Here is a 21,243-nt window from a genome sequence, read left to right as displayed (position 1 = left end):
CTCCAGTGCACTTAAAGTGTTATTGTGTATAATGTTTGGAGAAAGTCAGATGATCACACTGCATCAAACAGACATAGCCCAGCAGTTACAGACAGACACATGTGTCAGCGACACCTGAGCTGCTTCACACTGGTCTGTAGCTGCAGAGATGCAGCCTTGCAGGTCATAGACTGCTAATGTTGCTAAATATGCATTAAAGTGATATTACTGCCATCCACTGGAGGCTCAGACTCAACCCTTGCTTGTGTCAAAGTATATGCACAAATGAATATCCTGATTGCAGGTTACCAGTGCACATGTGCATGCTTGTGAAGCCTAACCATGACTTTTGTCATTAGGCTAACATTTGTTTAAGTCCTAAGTTTTCTCTTTTAACCCTCCAAGCATGAGACCTCTAGGGAACATGTACTGCATGATTTTTCAATAAATGTTGTTCAGCCCACTAGGGTGTTTGAGTTATAATGTTGAAATGAAAACAAATCTAAATTTTTACAACAACATAACTAGCCTATTAAATAGGCCGTAATTGCTGGGTTGCCAATCACCAATTTTCATTAGGGAAAGTTGGAAAGACTATTCAGGCATTTAGGGAATAACCTACAACATAATTTAAAAAAATAAAAAAATAATTTTAAGTGTAGCTCTGAAAGACATAAAGCGTAGCAGTTTCTGTGTGAGTGAACACAATGATTGGTTGCCATGAAATGGGCACCAACTAAAATCATGCCCAAGGCATCAAATTGTTGAGGGAACACTACATCCCCACCTCACTGTAATCACTCAAAAGGTTCTTCCAAAGGATACATGTTTCCCCTACTGATGTGCTATGTGAGTTACATCGCTGAAGACAACAATGTTCACTTGTGTTACAAATTATGTTAGTTTCCGCACACAGAGCAACTCTAAGGCTACAGTGCCCCCTGCTGCCCGGCTGATGTCATTACATGCCACACATAACAGTTATATAGAACTGTTCATTAATTTGACAATTTTCTTTATTTTTTTCAGTATTCTTACAGTCTTCAGTGTCATTTGGGAAAATATCAAAGCAGAAAAATGCACATTTTATTATATATATATTGTGATTCTGAGATGTAATTATCTGCACAAGTAACCGTTCACATTAAGATGATTTTATGAAGAGCGTTTAATGAATTGGGTCCTGAAATAAAATGTAAGCTCATCTCTGCTGTCTTCTATCCTTTTTTCTCAACTGTTCAGCCAAAGATTCCCTTCTTCTTTGCTGTTGACGAGAAACAAACATGTCACTCTTTGCACAGTATACTCATTATCTCGCATTAGTATTTCTCCTAGCCTGAATTCATGTCCCTGCCCAATTAGTTTTCTTACCTTTCTCAGTAACAGTATATATCGCCACCATGCCACCTTTAATGTGGTCAGTGACGTGACAGTGGAGCAGCCAGGAACCAGGGTACTGAGGACGCATCTTTACAGTCTGAACAGGGAGAGGATGGAAACGTCAAGTGAGTTACAAGTTTCATTTGTATTCATGTTTGACAGCACTGAGCCGACAGAATCCAGTTTCCCTGCAACTAACTCATGCAAAATGTTCTAATTGAACATTTAAAGTTTTATATATATTTATTTGCTGTTGAAGAAGGTAGGATTGGCAAAGGAACACTTGTATCATATATGCAGCAGTACAATTAAAACAATACTTTTACCTGATTTCCTGTTTTAAAGGTGAGCAAAAAAATATTTCAAGTTAATCTGTACTCCTTATTTGGTGTGTTTATATTAATTTTGTAACCTGTTTTAAGAAAATATATTTTAATATGTTTTACAATCCAATGGATGATGAATATTAACTTTTTATGATCCCTTGAAGTTTCACTAACGTGTGAATATAATAAGCCAAATCAAATCAGTTGATGCCATGTCAGGATGTTTTGAGGTTTTACCTGAAAGGTTGCTGGAAACAGCTCATACACATCAGTACGATGAGGACCTCCACCCAGCTGGAGAGAAAGAGCAAAGAATAGTTGGAATTTGTGTGTATTAGTTTGTGTAATGTGTGATTGTGTAGGCATGTCTTGCAGCTTTGTTTGTCTTGTATACCTTGTATTCCACAGTGTGTCCATGCCAGTGTGCGGTGTGTATGTCCACGTCATTGCCCATTCCTAACAGGTACCAGTACACCTTATCACCCACCTCCATGTTTAGACCATTCAGATTTCCATACATATAACCATTAATGGCTGCATACACAGAAAAGCACACAAACAAACATATTGGAAAGACATTAAGGACATTTCGTTAGACATCTAAAGTAAAAAAAATACCATCGGTCAAAATGATGCCGTTTATTTTGTGTGTATCTTTATCTCACCATGCATCTTGTTGCTCTCTATAAAGGTTTCATCATCCTTCAAGTTTGTGCGAGGGTTCCTGATGTGGGTCCTGATATTTTCATCCAGATACCTGGAATAATGATAATAATAATAATAAAAGGATATGAGGTGGGACCCGGTAAAATTGCCTATAAACTTCACTGTTGAACCATCTACTGATGAAATTCTCTAAACGGAAAACGTTGACATTAAAGTGTGTGGATTATCCTGAGTATCTGTGAGAGGGTTTACAGAAAGTAAGGATTTCAAATTGATAGTGTTACAATTCCATTGTATGGTGGTGGCGGCATACAATTTCAGACAATTTCAAAACCTCAGAATATAAAATCAAAACAACATTTTCATTGTTAGATACCATGAAGTAAAGGGACAAAATCTGTTTTGCATTTAAATTAGACACCTTAACTACTAAAGGTCTAAAACGTTAATATTTAGTTTTCAGGTTAGACTCCACTTACCAACTTTCATTCTCATCAAAAACCAGGAAAAGCAGCGCAAACTCTTCTACTTCCTTTTTCACACCAAGACTCCTGGAAGAAACACAGTTTATAAAGCTGTATATTAGCACTCTGTAAAATACTTTATAGTATTGTTTTGTGATGCAGAACAAAAATTCCTTCCTGCCTCATCATACCTTGAAAACACACAAGCACACAGTACATGCTGCACGAAATGATGCAGAGACACTCACCTGCCCCAGCTACGGCGACAGATCACCAACGGACCAATCAGACCGCTGTACAGGTCCTGTTAGGCAGGGAGACGAGGTAAGTGTGTGAATGCCTGTGCGTTTGTGTGTGTGTGTGTGTGTGCGTGTGTCTGTGTGTGTGTCTGTGTGTGTGTGTGTGTAGCGTACCTTGGCAACATCAGCAGTGGAGTAGTATGCTGACACAGAGCACTCCTCCTGCTCTGTGGTTGGTCCTGTATTCTTTGTAACGTACCACTGGTAGGAGTGAGTCTCACCTAGGAAAGACATTTTTCTAGGTATTGAATCCCATACTACGTGAAAAACGTTACACAGTCTATTGGAGCTAAGTGAAGGACCTTTGCAGAGTCCTTTTGGTATTCTGAGAAAATTAAAGCCATAGGCGCTTTAACTTTGTTACAAAATCTACAATTAAAATGTTGCATTCTGGGATTAATTCCAATATTTCTTGATGGTCTGCAAGCAGGTAGAGACACTACCTGGTTGGGTGAGATGAACTGCTGGGATTTCTGTCTTGACTCCATGGGCGTGGATGGAATAAGGCCTGGACGCCATGTTTTTAAAAACCACCGTCACCTTGTCTCCCACATCAGCGTGAATCATTGGACCTGGAAGACGGGGAAGTGTTCTGATTACAAGACCAATCAAGCTTGAACATAAATACATGATGTGTCATACATAGTATTTGTGGCTTTTATATTACAATCACAGTTTGTGCATTTCTGCTGTCCTGGCTGAGAGCCTACCCATAATGCCGAGGTGTTCTGTATCAGCTGTTCTTTCCACTTGCTTGATGAATTTGTTGTTGGTGAACTGGCGGTAGACCACCTTCTTGTAACGGGAGCCTATAAACCCACCCTGCTGGTCCAGGAAGACAGAAGCAGGGCTGCGGGGGGGGGGGGGGGGGGGGGGGGGGGGGGGGGGGTGCAATATTAGGTGCAATATTATTTCATCTTGACATAAATAACTGAGCAGAGTTAAATGAAATAGTAAGGAGAGAAGTTAGATTTAAAGGATAAGACTGGTGGTATTCTACTGTACATTTTTCTTATTGTCAAAAAAGCCCATGAAAACACCAAAACCAACAATGTGTTAGTCCATCTCTCAGCCCCTTTGGTTCCTTCGCAAGACCTTTAACAGGTCTCCAATAAATATTCTCATTTTCAAAAGGCTCCATTTTCCAAAACAGCTTTACTCAAACAGGAGTGGACAGAGAACGTGTTGGGCACTATTTTTATACGGATTACTCCATGGTGCTCAGCTGCATGCCGGTGTGTGGGATTGACTCAAAAATAAACTACAGTGTGTGTGTGTGTGTGTGTGTGTGTGTGTGTGTGTGTGTGTGTGTGTGTGTGTGTGTGTGTGTGTGTGTGTGTGTGTTTGTACTGAAGTAACATCTCACCAACGGTAACAATATGGCTCATTGATGGGTTTTGGGGCAAAAATTGAGGTCTAAGATGCATCAAGCTTAACAGGCAATACCTCTTAGTCAGATACATGTTGTTGCTGGTTTTGGTCAGAGAATCAACCTTCAAGTTTTATACAATATGTGTATAATAAAATAAACTGTATGAATGTTAATATAGGTAATGCATGGTTTCCGCTGTCATCAATCTTTTATTAAGCAACTGTTTTCATGCTGTAGATGTGCAGGGGGCGATATGTTTTTCCTACGATGGCGAAGGCATGACCCGCCCTACTCTGCCTCTGATTGGCTTACCCTGATATTATTACCCTAACCCCAACCAAGCTATCTCCTCATACACAGGCAGAGTATAGGTCGGGTCATGACTTTGACATCTTAGGGGGAAACAAATTGGTGTGCAGGTGGAACTGTACCTCTCCTGACCGCGGAACATCTCAGCGTCCCAGGTACGGTTTGGAGAGTAGTCCCAGTCCATCTCCATGGCAGCGATGTAGTAGGTTTTTGAGTGCAACATAGTCTCACCCTGACGCTGAAACATGCTGCACTTCGCTACCGTGTAGTTGGCTCTCATCCCACCACGGTAATGGTTCACTGTGGCTGACACCACTTCAAACTGACCTGAAACAAACACAATCATCATATGTACAGAAATACACAATGTACACGTTAGGCTCACTAATTATCACCTGATGTTTGAAATGATTGGGTCTCTCACACACACACACACACATAAACGTTATATTCTCATTCTGATTGAATTGCGTGATCAAAACAAAACTTTTCTCAGCTGTAACAATGTCACTGAAGGTTCTCACAAGTAAGAAGTACAATCATGTGTGCGTAAGAGAGAGAGAGAGAGAGAGAGAGAGAGAGAGAGAGAGAGAGAGAGATGTATACCCATGCTGTCTGGCTCCATAGTGACAGTGTGTGAGATGTGAGGGAAGACGCTGATGGTGTCTCGTCTGTTCTGGCGGTAGATGAAGCGGTTTCCCTGGAAGTAAAGGCTGATGATGTCCGTCTCTGAACCCAGTCCTGACACGTGCCATGATACCGTATCCCCCTTACACATGGTCAGGCCTGGGAGGTTCCTATACACAAAGCCATTGATTGCTAAAAGAGAAAGACACAGAAACAAAAACTACAGTGATTAGCTCTAAAATGATAAAATCATTAAGGGAAAAAGCTAAGCGAAGCTGAGCTGCCAGTGATCAGTGTGCGAGTGTGCGTCTCCTACACACCGTGCATCTTGTTGCTTTCAATAAAGCCCTCGTCCTCCTTGTTAAAAATAGGCCTTGTGGGAGCAGTGGTTAGGGACTTAATGTTGTCGTCCAGATACCAGCTCAGGTTCTCGTCAAACATAGTGGCCATGAGGTGGAACTCTTTCTTATAGTTTTTCTATATGAGGAGAACAGAGAAGGAAGAGGAGGAAAGGTGTTCAGTCATTTCAGTTTTCTGTGTCCCTCTATTGAAGCTGTTCTCCAGCCTTCTTGCCACAAGCCAGATATGTATCAGATGTAGGTCCACATATACTGCAAATATCCCCAAAATCAGATCTGGAAACACCAGATCCAATGGGATGTGACCTGATTAAACATAAGTTTAGTGTCTGACGCTCTCTCCTTACTTGTATTCCTTTTTTCAGTGATCCAGAACGACAGATAAGGAGCGGTCCAACCAGTCCAGACTGGGTGTCTTTAACAGGGTCCACTCCAGAGTAGTACAGATAGGTCAGACAGTCAGCCTCCCCTTGGACTGGACCAGCACCCAACGGCACCGTCCATTCATAGTTGTGCAACGTCCCAGGTCTGACCAGAGCAGCTGGGGGAGGGGTCACCACTCCTACATTTATTAAAAGAAAGAGGAATATTATAATGATGTTAATGCATGCTAACTTAGACTGGCACTGAAACTATCCGGGTTTTAGCTCACTTGGTTCCCTCTTCAACTCCCGCAGTTTCTTTGCTGTATGGGACTCTGAGGAGAAGAGGGCAGGAAAGACAGAGACATAAAACAAGATAAGAAAGTGTCTAATGTATAATCTAGTACATTGATAACAGTGTGAGTGTATGTGCTTGTATTAACCTTCCAGTTCATTGTGATAGAGCGTCCCATCCTGTTCTATACTGTACTGAACACCATGAGGCTGTATACTGTAAGGACGGCTGGCTTTGTTCTTAAACACCACCCTGATAGTGTCCTTCTCTTCAGCTCGCAGCACTGGACCTGGAGACATGGATGGACACAAGTAGACACACAAGCACAAATTTAGGACAAAGGACCATTAGATGACACTATGTTGGGAGATGTCTCATCATGTTAACAAGATCCTGCCGACATATTTCAAATGTTAGTGTTGAAACTGGCAAACTGTTGTTGAAGTGATCTGATGAAGTCTGTCCAAAATATGAACAAAGACCTTTAATGCCTTCAACAATAAGGCCCAAATATCTTTGTTTGTTTGGGAGAGTTGGTTGGACTAAACAAGCAATTTGAAAATGTTTAGGAAGTTGTGATGAATAAAAAATGAAAACGCAATCTGCAGATTAGTCAATGATGTAAATAACTGTTAGTTACAGTCCAGTGTTGTGTAGCAAGTTTTAACCTGAAAGGGGAGCAAGCCATATAATAATATACTTAGTTACATACCATACTATTGATATATAGCATTTTTCATTTAGTAACAAGCATGTTTGGCTGTACTAATATTAGTTTATTTGTGCCTCCAGAGCATCTCTGACTCTGGGGAAAAAAAAGTGCAACCAACCCCTGCCCAGCCTGGATTACCCAAAATTCCAAGGTGTTCCTCCTCTGGGCTGCGTATCATCTTTGTTGTGAAGGTAATGTCCGTGTATTCCACATAGCGAACCTTCTTATAGCGGCTTCCAATACGGTTTTGACTTCTAGTTACAAACATATCTGCTTCACTACACACACACACACAAACACAGACACACACACAGTACAAATTATTAACAGCTCTCTTACAGCATCATGAAGATTAGCCTGGACAATTTCTGTAAGAGTGTGTGTGTGTGTGTGTGTGTGTGTGTGTGTGTGTGTGTGTGTGTGTGTGTGTGTGTGTGTGTGTGTGTGTGTGTGTGTGTGTGTGTGTGTGTGTGTGTGTACAGTAACCAACCCATCAGTAGGCGGCGTAGGAGCGTAGTCCCAGACCTCCTCTTCAGCAGCAATGAAGAACGGTCTGAGCTCACCGTGTGGCCGGGGCTTGTGGACGTTGGGGAAACACTTCTTGATCTCAAATATAGCCTGCATTCCAGCTGGACAAAACCACAAAAGCAAAACTCCACAAACAAATACTAAACAAATTCATTAATTATCCAACTGGGCGACAAAAGGGTCTTGCTTGAATCAAATTAAGAATTAAGGAAGTCGGCTCACCCATCAAATGGTCATTGACAGTGCACGTCAGCAGCCAGTGTCCAGGGTTGTCAGCTACCATTTCAGCTGTAGTGCTGGAGGCGGGGAAAAGACTGACTGTGTCTGTGTGGTGGTTCAGAGTGGTCAGGATCTGGCCATGGAAATGAACTGAATGCATGTCCACCTGTTGCAGATAAAATGAATTTAAACTGGGTTAAGACCAGGTGCTTGCTGCTAACAGCAAGACATGGTGTGGGCTATTGTGAGTCCAGTTTAGCAGCCCTGCAAAAAAGTAACACATGTTCACAAATTTAGTTTTTTCAACAAACTATCAACAGATGCCAGATGCAATTGTAAATGTGACAGTTACTGTTCAGACTTTCAGCAACAAAATGAGAACTAGAACTGCATGCACTCAATTTGACAATAAATGTGATCCTATTACAGGTACTTGGTATACGTTAACATATCATCAATATAGGCCCATTCAGACTGACAAAGCTTTCCAAATACACTTAGCTTCTTCTAAATGTACTCAAAAAGACAAAACAGACAATAACTACAAAACGGTTCACTCAGTAGAAAGCAGATCTCCGCAAGGTGGGTCTGCTACGACCACTGCTGTATTGTGTGATTGAATGGTTGAGAGCAGTGAGTGACGAGCCAGCAGGCAGTCAATGGCAGTATAAAATAGTTGTGAAAGTTGTTTGGAGACAGTGCGAGTCATCGCAACCATGAGAGGCTCTCTTGAGCATGCAGCCATGGGCACCGAAAAATATTATGTTTGCTGCAGCAGAACGCAAGATTAACCGAGGGGAGACACAGAAGTACTCACTCACTCACTCACTCACTTACTCACTCACTCACTCACTCACTCACTCACTCACTCACTCACTCACTTACTTACTCAAGGGTGCACACACTTGTGCGCACACACGCGACTAATCGCATGATCTTCGTGGCAAATATGATGATGAAAAATGAAAGGAATGAAGGGCTAGTTGCATATTATTATATATATTGCTTTGGTTGGTTATGTTCTTCAACTAAGACTTTTTTTTAAATATGACACATGCAACTAGAACGATATTCTGATTAGTGGTAATAATAACAATAATAACAATACCATTAATAATAGTAATAATAATACAACTATTATCAACAATAATAATAATGATGATGATACAATATTTACCTCATTGCCTAAGCCAATCATATGCCAGTGGATCTTGTTGCCTTGGCACATGCTCAGTCCAGGCAGGTTACCATACAGAAAACCATTTATACCTGCAATTAAATCAGAGTTAAAGGTATTTGTATGTGTATGTATATGGATATGCATATGTGTACCTGGATACTACCACTCACCGTGCATTTTGTTGCTCTCAATGAAATCTTCATCCTCCTTCAGGCCACTGGCAGGATTTGTAATGTGCGTCCTGATGTTGTCGTCCAGGTACCAGCTGAAGTTCTCATCTGACACCATGAAGAGCAGAGCGTACAGATAGTCTCCTGAGCTGTCTCCATGTAGGTCCAGAGTTCCTACAGAGGGGTGGAGAGAGGACATTTTAGGATAACATGCATTAATGTACTGAAGGGGAAACCTACAGTAAGTAGTGCTCCTACAAAACTATTTTCTCAATTAACTTCTTTTTTGGTATTGCTACAGCTGATCTCACAGATTTGACAAGAATCCAGCAATATTTTTTGATAGTTTCATTTGTGGTGAAACGATTAGCTGAAAAATGGATAAGTTGATAGTAAGAAGTTAAATGAGGAAAAAGTTGTTTGGGCCTTAAAGTAGGCTTCCCCTTCAGAATATACAACAGAAAGTACATTTCCCTCTGAAATGTAATGGAGTGGAAGTAGCCGATATAGTAGCAGAAAATGAAAACTAAAGCACAAGTACCTGAAAACATTACAGCACTTAAATAAATGTACTTAAGTTCCATCACCAGATACTATAAGTTTAAAAAGGTTCCAGTACCTCTCTTACAGACAAGGAGGGGTCCCATCAGTCCTGAGTTGAGGTCTTTCGGTGTGTTAACGTGGGAGTGGTAGAATCTGGTCATGCAGTTGCTGTCCTCTGATAATGGGCTGTTGCTCTCTGGGAGGGTCCACTCATATGTTACTATTCTACCAGGAGCCACTGAGTCGTCACGCTTCAGCTCTGGACCAGTACCGTCTGGGTAAAGGGCTCCTGAAGAGACCGATACAAGCACACAGAGTCACACATATATATCAGCCTGTTAAGCCTGCCCATCAATTCATTAATCCCTCACCCTCATTGCCCTTGCTGTAGTTCAGTCCATGTGGGTGGATGCTGTAAGGTCTGTTTGCCGTGTTCTTCAGGTGGACAATCACTGTGTCTCCCTCCTCGGCCATCAACAGGGGTCCCACGTAGCCCAGCCACTCCGCCTTCATCACCTCTGTCCTGTAGCTGCTGTCGCTGTACTGCTTATACACAGCCTTCTTGTAGATGGAGCCAATGCGCTGGGGGCCTTTCTTTAAAAAGACGGAGGCTTCTCTACAGAGAGAGAGAACGAGGATTATTATGGGTTGCAGTTCAAATATTACAAATACCTGTGATTGGCTAAAGCTACTGAAAAAACTTTCAGTAGCTAAAAATATTCGGGCCTTTTCACATCACGACAGTTAGATTTGTGATTTTAGGGAAAGCACAGGTGTAACTCATAACATTAACGATGGCTCTGATCTAATCACGTTTCCCAGTAAGTCGTGACAGTATGACAGTGAGTCAGCATGTCCAATAGACCTTTTTTACCCACAAACACTGCTTATGATCTGACATGATATTAACCACAAATGGTCTTCCTAGATTATCTAGATAAATGTATTACTTGTGGTACACAATTTATTACTGCGATTAATTATAATTATGATTTTGTATTTGTCAAAAACGCAATATTGTGTTTTGCTGTTCTTGTGTGTGGTGTCAGTGTGTGTAACCAATATTTGGGCATTTTTTGTATCTGCTGAATTCTGCATGTATATAAATAAAGGAATATATCAATTTATTTAAGAGTACAGTTGTTGGTTTTTAAAGCATGCTGACCAGAGAGGTTAAAAAGTACAAAATAAATAGTTCAAATGAAACATAAGTAATTGGTTAAATGGGTGAAAGTAAAAATGTAAAAGGCATTTTGCACAGAAAGCACATCAAATATAAAGAATCACTCTCCAAAGGAAACTAAGCACTATGTGGTGACACTGAATTTTTCTTTAAAATAAGGCTATTTTTCGTGTCTTTAAAGTTGCCTTTTTTCAAGATACAAGGTTTTCACACCACAGTGAAGATTGTAGTCCTACTAATGTTAATGTGGACTAGAAAGCAAATCTAAACACGGGACTTATAAATTGCATAGATAGGCAATCATCCATGCATCTTAATTGAGATCATGGGGGTGAAGTGGATATTGGAAAGGTTGACAAATTACAATAATAATGTAATATTATAATATTAAATTATAATATGTTGCAAATTCATAAAAACAAATCTCAAAATGATGATTTATTTTCCAATTAAAGGGGGGCCGTTACAGGAAAGATACAGTCTTGCTGCTGTATTTTGGACCAACTTTCGAAAGACTGGACTGACTCCAACATAATCAAGACGATGTACTAAGTATGTACTCACTCATCCTCTTGCAGTGTGCGGTTTTGAATGATGTTCATCCCACTTGGGGCGTAGTTCCAAGACACCTCCTCTATCCTAAGGAAGTACTCTCTCCTCATCCCAGACACACATACTGCTGCACAACACAGCAGCAATACTCCCCTTAACCCCAGTCGCTGCATTTTGAAGATATAGCGCGATGAGTCTTTAATTCTGTTGAGCGATTCAGAGAATGATAATGATGAAGACAAGCAGTGCAGACAACTGACAGCTGTAAGTCAGTCTGTCTGAGAGACTTTAGACCCTCTGTGTGTCTTTATACTACCTAAGCTGACTGATGGGAAGAGCCAAGCAGGGCAGAGGGCTCACTGACCAACAGACAGGGTTTGAGCCAACCTATCACAGAGGTGAGGGAGGGAGTTCCCTGACCGCCTTTTTGATCAAAAGTTTACAGTTACATAAGAACATGTTCTTCTTTGCAATGTCCACATTTGATGGTCCAACCACAAAGAGATCAGATTTAACTTACATTTACATCAGACATTATGCAGAATATCTCATATTTGCCAGAATATAGAAAGCCAGATCTGTACCACAGTCAGTTATCTTTTCCGTGCTTGTGGAGATGCAGCCAAAAATTGATCATGTCTAGCCAGTGATGAAAAAACTTAGACTTTTGATCCAGTCAATACTGCTGTCCAATATTAACTGCAAGGTTGAAAATGACACAGAAAAATCGGATTCCTTTGCTTCGATTTGCGTTTGTCCTAATTCACAAAATCAGTCTAACCAAGCTAAGTAATATAATTAAAACTCATTTGAATTACTTTCATCTACCCCAAAGACAATTAAGGTCAATGAATTCTGCTACCAAAACTGGTTTGTCATTGTTTTAAGGTTTAAAACGCAATCGTTTTTTCACAATGTAACATGGACATACAAAAAATACTCTCCCCACAGCCACCTTGTGATAAAGAATTGAAAAATGACTTGTTATGGACTTGACTGCAGGGTCTGAGGCCACATTTACTCAGTCTGTGTCCTGACATCGATCAATAACGGGCAACTCTGGAAACTCCAGGACACTTTAAACACACACACACACAAACCTACATGTTGACCTATTAAATGTAAGCAAATATTGCATTTGTGTCAAAGGCCCCTTCTCCAGATAAGTTAGTGGAAACATTTTGTTTACAGTAACAGTAACAGGAGGAGGTGCAGCAGGGGAGTCAAGCATGCGGACACATATACACACACAGGAGTATGTGCCAATTATGAAAAGAGAACCTGTTTTTGTGGACAAAGATCAGCCTCAGCTTAATGACTCACTGGATACTTCAAATGGAAATAGACATTTTTTATTAAAGGCGGCACAAACAAACAAACATTATAAAAATATGTCACTAAAATATATATAAAATGTCTGTTTACACTGATCTAGCTTGCGAAAGATGTAAAGAAAACAATTTACAACAAAATGCTCTGAAAATTAAAACAAATGTACAAACACAAAAATCTGCTCGTAATCCTTAAGTGATCCAACAGTGTGTAAATGTTGGAACAACAACAACAACAACCACTTCCTGGTGCATCCAGATAATCATGTCAGCCAAGATGCGGATCAACAACTAAATAATGTTCATGTGCATCTCTCCTTGCAACACCAATGACACACGAGCTTATGTCTTCTCCAACATTATCAAAAAATATGTGTCTGCCATCTTAAGTAAACTAGTTTAATATCATTGGTTTGAAGTGTAATATCATCTGTTTTAGCAACAAAAACAGTAATATAGTTGTTGGGTTTCTGAAGGTACAGAAAGTATACCGCCAATAATGATAACAAAGACAGTGAGCAACCTTGAAATAAAGAATATAAATTTCATGAAGTGAACAGTCGTCACTCAAGTTGAAGAACAGGTTTTATCTTCTTTAAAAAAAGCAAATGAAAGTTTCACACACTGCTACTGACTTCAGTGAAACCTAACCCATATAGGATAGGACAATATACTAAATAATATTATTAATATAATTATCATTATCTACTTTGTCTTCATTATTTTAGTTTACTATATTTTCTATGGAGTGTTCAGGACACACACTCACACACATATCTACATTATTATGTACTAATAACCTGTTGCCTTTGAAATGTTGAGACTACTGCACCAGAAAAGCTCATCATCATAATCATAATCATCATCAATGCAAATCAAAAGCTTGAAAATATAGTGATTACACTGACGTGGCTGTCAGACGTCCATGATACTGTAGGTGTGTCTAAGTAAGGTTGAATTGTACACATGGTGCTGTGAGTGCAGACTTCCACTTCCACGTGTGTCCATTAATGTCCTGTATCTGTGCATACATATTGAGTGTGTGATTTGTTTATGTGTGCACAGGCACTTGTGTCTCAGCAGGTGAGTCGACATACATGTGTGAATGTTGATCTACGCATTCAGACTATACTCCTGCTTGTAGCAACAGGGCCGGCAGACGGCGTTGACTAAACCGTTTCCCAGCTGTAACAGACAGATGATGAACTCGAGCACAGCCAGGCCCAGCAACACACACAGCAGAGTCACGTTCCACTCTACGATGTGAACCGGCTGAAGACACCGTGACCACGTCTCTGGCTGTAAGAGATACCTGGGACACAGAGAGAGAGAAAGATCAATCACAGACAGCAGTTACATTTATATTATATATGTTTTTTGCATTGGTTACAACTCTTTGTGAGTGCCGCACCACATTCTTAAAATACTGAAATACTGAGGGGGAGAGTTGTCTCTAAGTACACATTGATGACATAAGTCGACACATGGCAAAGTGTCCTGATTTACAAAATTAACAAACAAAGTGGAGGCAAAGTCCATTGTTTTCCAGATTAGGGCACCTAGTCACAGACAAAGGGTAAAACTGTCCATTTTTACAGTTGTTTGTAGTCAGTTCGTTCTGTTTACCAGTGAAATATAAAGTCGAAATAATATCAAAAAAGTATTTTGTCATCAAATGTTATAATGTGCACTAATTTAAGAATAAATGCAAATGCAGTAGTTTGACAAAAACACAATCAACTCAAGATCCACTATATTTTAGATGTTGTGCAGGTAATTATAAATATAAGGAAACTGCCAGTCAACCCTATGCTTTGTTGGAGCATACTGCTATAACATGGTCGATATACCACGTCGATATTGAGCCCCGGACTGAAATGGGCCATTTGGTTTGGCATTGCATTCTGTGAAGATACCTATCTTTTAATTTTCCACCTGTTTCATCCTTCTGTGATTGCACTTAACAGAAAACACATAAGGCTGCAGAAATCTCAAACAAGTATCGTGAATTATCCAATGCTTTGTTGTTTTTGTTCAAAACCTGTATTGTGAAAATTGAGATTTGAACTGACTGATTCATCAATTTATTAATCATTTAAGCAACAGTGGCACAAGTGTCACTGGTTCCAGCTTCTCAATTGTTTTTTTATATCATTTTAAGTTGAATCACTGGGTTTTGGACTGTTAGTTGGACAAAACAAGAAAGTTGTGATGAAGATTTTTCACTATTTTCACAATTATTTTGTAGACTAAATGCTAAATAAATGAATAAAAAACAACAACAATGAAGATAATCATTAGTTGCCGCCCTTGTAGACATGTATGCACACATTCTTCTCTGTTTATAAACCCCCCATGCCACAATACACACACACACACACACACACACACACACACACACACACACAGAGCATCTCTCTACCTGCCCCCCTGGTCTGCAAAGGGGTATGACCATCCATAAGAAGTGAAGCACTGGGGACCCTGCACCAAGGCAAATCCTGACATGACGAAACAGTAACCAGACCCCACCAGGCCGACCACAGCTGCCAACACTGACCCGCACATCTGGAGAGCAACAGACACACAAAGTGATTATATAGAAGAACATGAACGTGTTGGGATGCCTTTGTGACTGTATGTGTGAATGCCTGTCTGTATAAATGTTAACGGTTTCATTTATGTGTTTAATAGATCAGATACAGAGACTGCTATAGACACACACACACACACACACACACACACACACACACACACACGCACACACACACACGCACACACACACACATGAACACACACACATAACAGCAGCTGTGCATGTGGCTTGAATGGTGTGAGCCAAGCTTACTTTGTTGAGATTTGAGTAACAATGGGACCCTTGTTGAATTATTATAGCTGATTAGCATTAACATTCCACCTCATAAGGACACAGTGTTGGTTGGCTTAATGACAGCTGTTGAGTATTATTCTCCAAGTGGTGAGAAAGAAACAGAAAATGGCAGTAAAATGGGGACACTAAGAGTTACAATTCGTGAAAGACCAAACAACCATATATTCAGATTTTGATCTGTGTGCAGCAAACAGAAATGTATAAGTATTTGTATATGTTTAGAGAGCAGCATGAAAGGAGGATGCTTAGCATAGAGTACCTCCTGTGGATTTTGATTGTGATGGTTTAATAAGGCCCTTACCATTAAGCTCTCATTCCAACAACAGTTACATTTCCCCAGAGTGATGAAGACCACAGCTGGAACCAGCATCTGGAAACACAGAGTTAAATTTCTGAACAGCAGCATTTTTTTTTTTCATCATTTGAAATGGCAGGAAGTGATACACATTAAATCGTTACAGTAGTAGGCCTATGTATACAGTATATATAGATGCTAAAGCTACGTAAGCTAGGCTAATAATCATATTCTACTACAAGAAAATATTATTGATCCTGCTTCTCTTTGCTAGCAGTTACCGGAAGCATATCATTATCACCACCCATACTGTATTATTATAGCCCTACAAGTCATGTCAATTGTTTTTATACAGCACATACGTACAGTAAACTTAGACTCTAAGAGGTACTTTGTCAGCATCGGTCTTCGTAGGCCTTTCCGTGCTTTAAGCGGAATGCTAGCACATGCTAGCATAGCATTGTGTAGCATGTCAAATAACATGGCAGAATGAAAATATGGTGCACTATACAGTGACCAGGGAGTCCTTTTGTCTTAGACTGCCAGCATGCTATATTAGCATTAACATAGAAATGAGATTTAAAGGTATCCTGAACTAAAGTGTTGCATAAGGGACCTGATGTTGGCGCTACATAAAAATCATTAGGATTTATCCTCTTAGGATCATACACATCTATACTAATTTAATGACAATGCATTTGATTGTTGTGACAATACAATTGTTCAAACAAGAGCATTGGCCACCTATAGTTGTGTGCCTTAGTGCAAGATAACTACAGGATAGAGAAAGAAATATAATTTCAATCCTACATCTGTTTGTTTCAGGGTGCACTTTTACTATCCCTCCCTCCCTTTTTCCTCTCCTCCTCTTTCCTGTGCTGTCTCTCTCCCAGGGGTCAAGGACTTTAAATCACATCCTAACAGAGGGAGGGAAGTTCCCAAGATGCTACACACACACATACACACGCACGCACACACACAAAGTTCATAGGCATCGTTACATACACATCCTGAGTGTCCCTCTAAAGCACTGTCCTTGAGTTGAGGCAGAGTGATACTGACAATACAGAGGGAAGTGCACAGCGAGAAAGGAAGAGAGACAGAGAGAGAGAGAAGTAAAAATGAGTGAAGAAGAGGGAGGGAGAGGAAAGGAGGGAGCTAAAGATAGATTTCTCTCAGATGGGATCAATTTGCTCTTTGACTCTTTAGCTTTCTGTCATTTCTACAAAAAAGGAAAAGCTCAAAGGGGAAAAAAACAAAGGACAAAAAAGGCAAAAGTAATCTCAGACAAACAAAAAAAATCATAAATGGAGATAAAGTTTTATCTTCTAAAAACAGATATTAGCTATTCCTAAAATCGTGAGTAAGGCTTCTCACTAGAGGGCCTATATTTCTAAATTCCTCAGATTTGTTGTGGTCCATTCCCATTTTCTGCTGTTTGATGTTAATACAAACGTCCTTCATAGTTCACATTAAGAACCAATCAGCAGTTCAAGGGGCCTAATCCCCTCACTTTTATTGTGAAACGCTTGCATAAAGTGGCATTAACAGCATGTTAAAGGAACATTTTAAGGTCAAGACCTTTTGCTATCATAACTTGACTGGACTTCATTCATTGATCATTGTTCTGCATCGTCTTCCGTTTTTTAAATGATTGGTCTCCAATGTGCTGATTCAACACAGTAATTCTGCTATAAATTCTATAAATAAAGTTTTCTAATAATGAGGTACTGCAGTACCAAAAGTGCTTTGCACTAAACTCCTGCATACATTTGCAGTTAAATCACAATTCTTCTGCATTAGAAAGTCAGATATGAGCAGCTGAGAAATGCCTTCTTTTAAATGGCGGAAACACACTTTAACACCTGCTGCTAAAGTGGAAATGTGGACCTTTTCTTTGCAGAATACGGTCTGTTACAGTTACATGTTGAGATGTTTTGAGTAATTTCTTTTTTTACTAAAAAAATAAATAAAAATCTAAATATTTGAAAGAGTAAAGCTTTGTGTACCCAACACAAGGGCTCTGTTGGTCAACAAGGTTAATCTTGTTTGAGTAATTACAATCTCTCCTCTGTTCCCCCTTAGAAACTAAAAGAACAGCTCCTTTCAGCTCAGTTGGAGCATGAAGCCATTAGATCAGCAGCATGTAGCAGACAGATTAACTGTGAATTCAAACAAAACTCCATTGTTCTCAATGAGCAACTGCAAACACACTCAGACTGAATGGTGCTGAAGGGGAAACATTGACATTTAATCATATTTTGGTCAGAAAAAGTCAAGTTTTCTTTCTTTTTTTTTCTCAAGATGAAACTAAGAGAGATGAGTTACACCACGTGGTACCAGTGACCTCAGTTAAACCTACATCCATATTGTTTAGCCACCTTTGCCAGGCAAAATAATCCAATCTGACACATTATATACTTCATGAGCGGTTCAGAAAATACATACAGAAGTCATAGTCGGATTAAACGGTCACGTGACCTCTGAAGTTTCACAGTTTTCAGTAACAGCTCAATTTGAGTCATACCATGTAAAAATGAATGACATAAACTTGCCAAAAATACAGATTCTAGACTTAAAGTAAAAATAATATATACATCTCTGTCAAAGGCCTGGTCTGTACGCCAAGCTCACACGGCTGCAACTGCAATCCAATCCTATTTGAGCGGCAGAAAATGAAAGGACATGAACACCGTGGAGAACAGGTATTATGTTTGAAATCTTTCATAATAAATCAGTGATTGGTCTAAAGTCTGTTTACACAGAAAGAAGATTATTGATCGGCATAAAAAAAGTAAACAATTCAACAGTCAACTGCATTTTTTTAAACTGGTACAAGACATTTTTTACTAAATATAAAGCAAGACTATAATAGTAACTTTGGACTGCATTACGTTTAAGTTGAGCTTTCAAAAACAAAAACAAAAATATATATATATATATATAAATATTGAGACTGTAATGTGTGGTTGTCCTTTCTTCAAAATATGTCACTGCCGCATGACCAGCACCTGAAGTTTGGTGTATGTTCACCAGACCACTAAAGTTGACCTCCAGTAATCTGATGATCTGACCAAAGATGACAAAGTTGGGATCAGAATATTCAGATTTTACCAAAACCTTCAGTGTAATCCTAGAAATATCACTAGAGACTAACCAGAAGGTTTCATAATCTAATACAAATGCATGTCTTTAACTCACCAGTGCTCCCCCTCCTCCAAGTCCACCAAAGTACCAGACGTAGCTGGCCAGACGGTCCTGCTGGATGTAGGTGATCTCTCCCATGGGAAACAGCAGCAGCAGGTTGGCCAGGATGCAGCAGAGGGCCAGAGGCAGCAGGGCCAGACCCAGAGACCTGGCGAAACCCACCGAACAACACATCGCTCACCCCGAAAAGTACACTCACAACCGCAGCGAGGAGAGAACTGGAATGGACCGAGGAGAGCAAGAGAAAGAGAGAAAGAGGGGAGGGAAGGGTCGGACCAGCTGGGGAGCAAGGAAACAAAAACAAGTGAGGAGAGCCTGCTGTGTGTGTGTGTGTGTGTGTGTGTGTGTGTGTGTGTGTGTGTGTGTGTGTGTGTGTGTGTGTGTGTGTGTGTGTGTGTGTGTGTGTGTGTGTGTGTGTGTGTGTGTGTGTGTTCAACAGATTCTCCTTCCTTACAGAGGGAGTTCTGCCATGAAACAACGTGCTCCAGGAAACACACTCACAGGAAGGGGGCAGACCAACGGTTGCACAGAGCTCAGCCAAAGACATGAGAAATCCCTCAAGTGTGTGTGTTGTTTGTGTGCGTGTGTTTCCCACAGCCTCTTAGTCAGCCAGGCCTCACAAAATACTCTAAAGAATACATTTCCTTCAGAATGACTGAGTCAATACAGCAGTGAGCTATTTTTACTAAACCCCTATTTTCACATGGTTTACAAATGTGTACACTATATATACCCTATTAAGTATAAATACTATATCTTTACAAGGGCTTACATTATCAATTATTGATCATTTTGTCACTAAGATGTCAGAAAATTATTTTCACCACTTCTCAGAGCCACAGGTGAATGTGCTCGTTTCATCCGACAGTCCCAAGACCAAATGTTAAGTCGTGATATGAAAGAAGACAAAAGAATCTTGTTTTATGTTTATCTTGATAGATGACTTCAATGACTGATCAATTATAAAAAGGGTAAATTTTCTGGTGATAAACTAATGGCCTGATTGACTTGATTGCGATACTCTATTACAATTGAAAGTCCTGAATTCAAAATGTTACTGAAAGCAACAAAATGAACATCAAAGTATCAAACGTATTTGTTATACAGTAAAATGGAATGTTATATTCCTGGAATGATAAAACAGCTCAGCAGGTCTATGTGGGGCAATAGGGCACAACATGACTCTTAATAGTGCTGTGTCAGAAAGCCACAAAGACTGTGCATGTGTGTACTTTGAGTGTTTTAGGGGCCCAGCATGTTGTGAGCTACTTTATAATCCAGCTGGAATGCAAAACGTCCAGATAAACTGTGCCGAAAGCTGTAACGGGCCACTAACGACCTGCTTTAACAAGCTGTTTCAACCAGTGTTAATTAAGACAGATTATGTAAAGCGGAGGGTGTTTGGGTGACAGAACACATGGGTCGTTATAGGAGTAAACATTTGGTACCAGGTGCTGTTGGTCGCTGTAAGGAGATCAACAATGAAACAAAGTTCAACATCTTGTTTCTACATCAAGAGGTTTGTGTTGAAGTAGAATCATGCTCGGGTTGCCTGCTCCACGGTGCAAGTGGTTTGCAAGCCGTTTACCAACTCACTTACTCACAAACATCCTTTTTCACACAACCCAAGCCACTGCATATACTGTAATTAAATGTATTGTCTGTCTGTCTGTCTCTGAATTTATCCAGTCTGTGTGGTATGTTGAGGGGCAACAGGGCGTTTCCCCGACAGCTAATGTTCAGTAGAGGATAAAGCTCATACACATACACCAACTCCACCTAGCCTGCTTGAAAACCTGCATATGCCATGTACCAGATCATGATCATGTGTCCTGAGAGTTGTGACAGTGGAAAAGGCCATAAAAACAATTGACTCTGCCAATGTCATGGTAATCTGCATAAGAGTCTGTGATAAATCTTTTTGTTTGAAAGTGCCAGACCATGGAGTGTCCGAAGTAGCAATGGTTTGTCCTTGATGGCAATGCGCCCATTAGACCC

At 40.1% G+C, this 21,243-nt stretch overlaps 2 protein-coding genes across 2 annotated transcripts; both read right to left on the bottom strand.

Moving 5' to 3' along the window:
• Positions 1 to 1,032: 1,032 nt before the first annotated feature.
• cp (ceruloplasmin) lies at positions 1,033 to 11,698 on the bottom strand (the record flags this gene model as incomplete). Its single annotated transcript, XM_079158528.1, has 24 exons — positions 1,033 to 1,243; positions 1,351 to 1,456; positions 1,923 to 1,979; positions 2,080 to 2,219; positions 2,351 to 2,442; positions 2,831 to 2,902; positions 3,064 to 3,119; positions 3,229 to 3,335; positions 3,558 to 3,686; positions 3,825 to 3,964; positions 4,918 to 5,122; positions 5,402 to 5,614; positions 5,743 to 5,899; positions 6,129 to 6,343; positions 6,434 to 6,478; positions 6,587 to 6,727; positions 7,289 to 7,428; positions 7,641 to 7,779; positions 7,901 to 8,063; positions 9,075 to 9,166; positions 9,248 to 9,421; positions 9,867 to 10,079; positions 10,162 to 10,406; positions 11,538 to 11,698. 24 exons carry the CDS (start codon positions 11,696 to 11,698, stop codon positions 1,218 to 1,220), a joined length of 3,228 nt encoding a protein of 1,075 aa, XP_079014654.1. The 3' UTR covers positions 1,033 to 1,217.
• Positions 11,699 to 12,867: 1,169 nt separating this feature from the next.
• tm4sf18 (transmembrane 4 L six family member 18) lies at positions 12,868 to 19,464 on the bottom strand. The gene is made up of 4 exons (XM_079157276.1): positions 19,240 to 19,464; positions 16,045 to 16,113; positions 15,279 to 15,421; positions 12,868 to 14,168 (listed from the first exon to the last, which is right to left on the bottom strand). Exons 1-4 carry the CDS (start codon positions 19,417 to 19,419, stop codon positions 13,970 to 13,972), a joined length of 591 nt encoding a protein of 196 aa, XP_079013402.1. The 5' UTR covers positions 19,420 to 19,464; the 3' UTR covers positions 12,868 to 13,969.
• Positions 19,465 to 21,243: the final 1,779 nt, after the last annotated feature.

This window comes from Pholis gunnellus (assembly GCF_910591455.1).
Source record: "Pholis gunnellus genome assembly, chromosome: 4".
NCBI lineage: Eukaryota > Metazoa > Chordata > Actinopteri > Perciformes > Pholidae > Pholis > Pholis gunnellus.
Note: the sequence above shows the minus strand (reverse complement) of the source record. Positions and strands in the feature narration are given on the sequence as shown.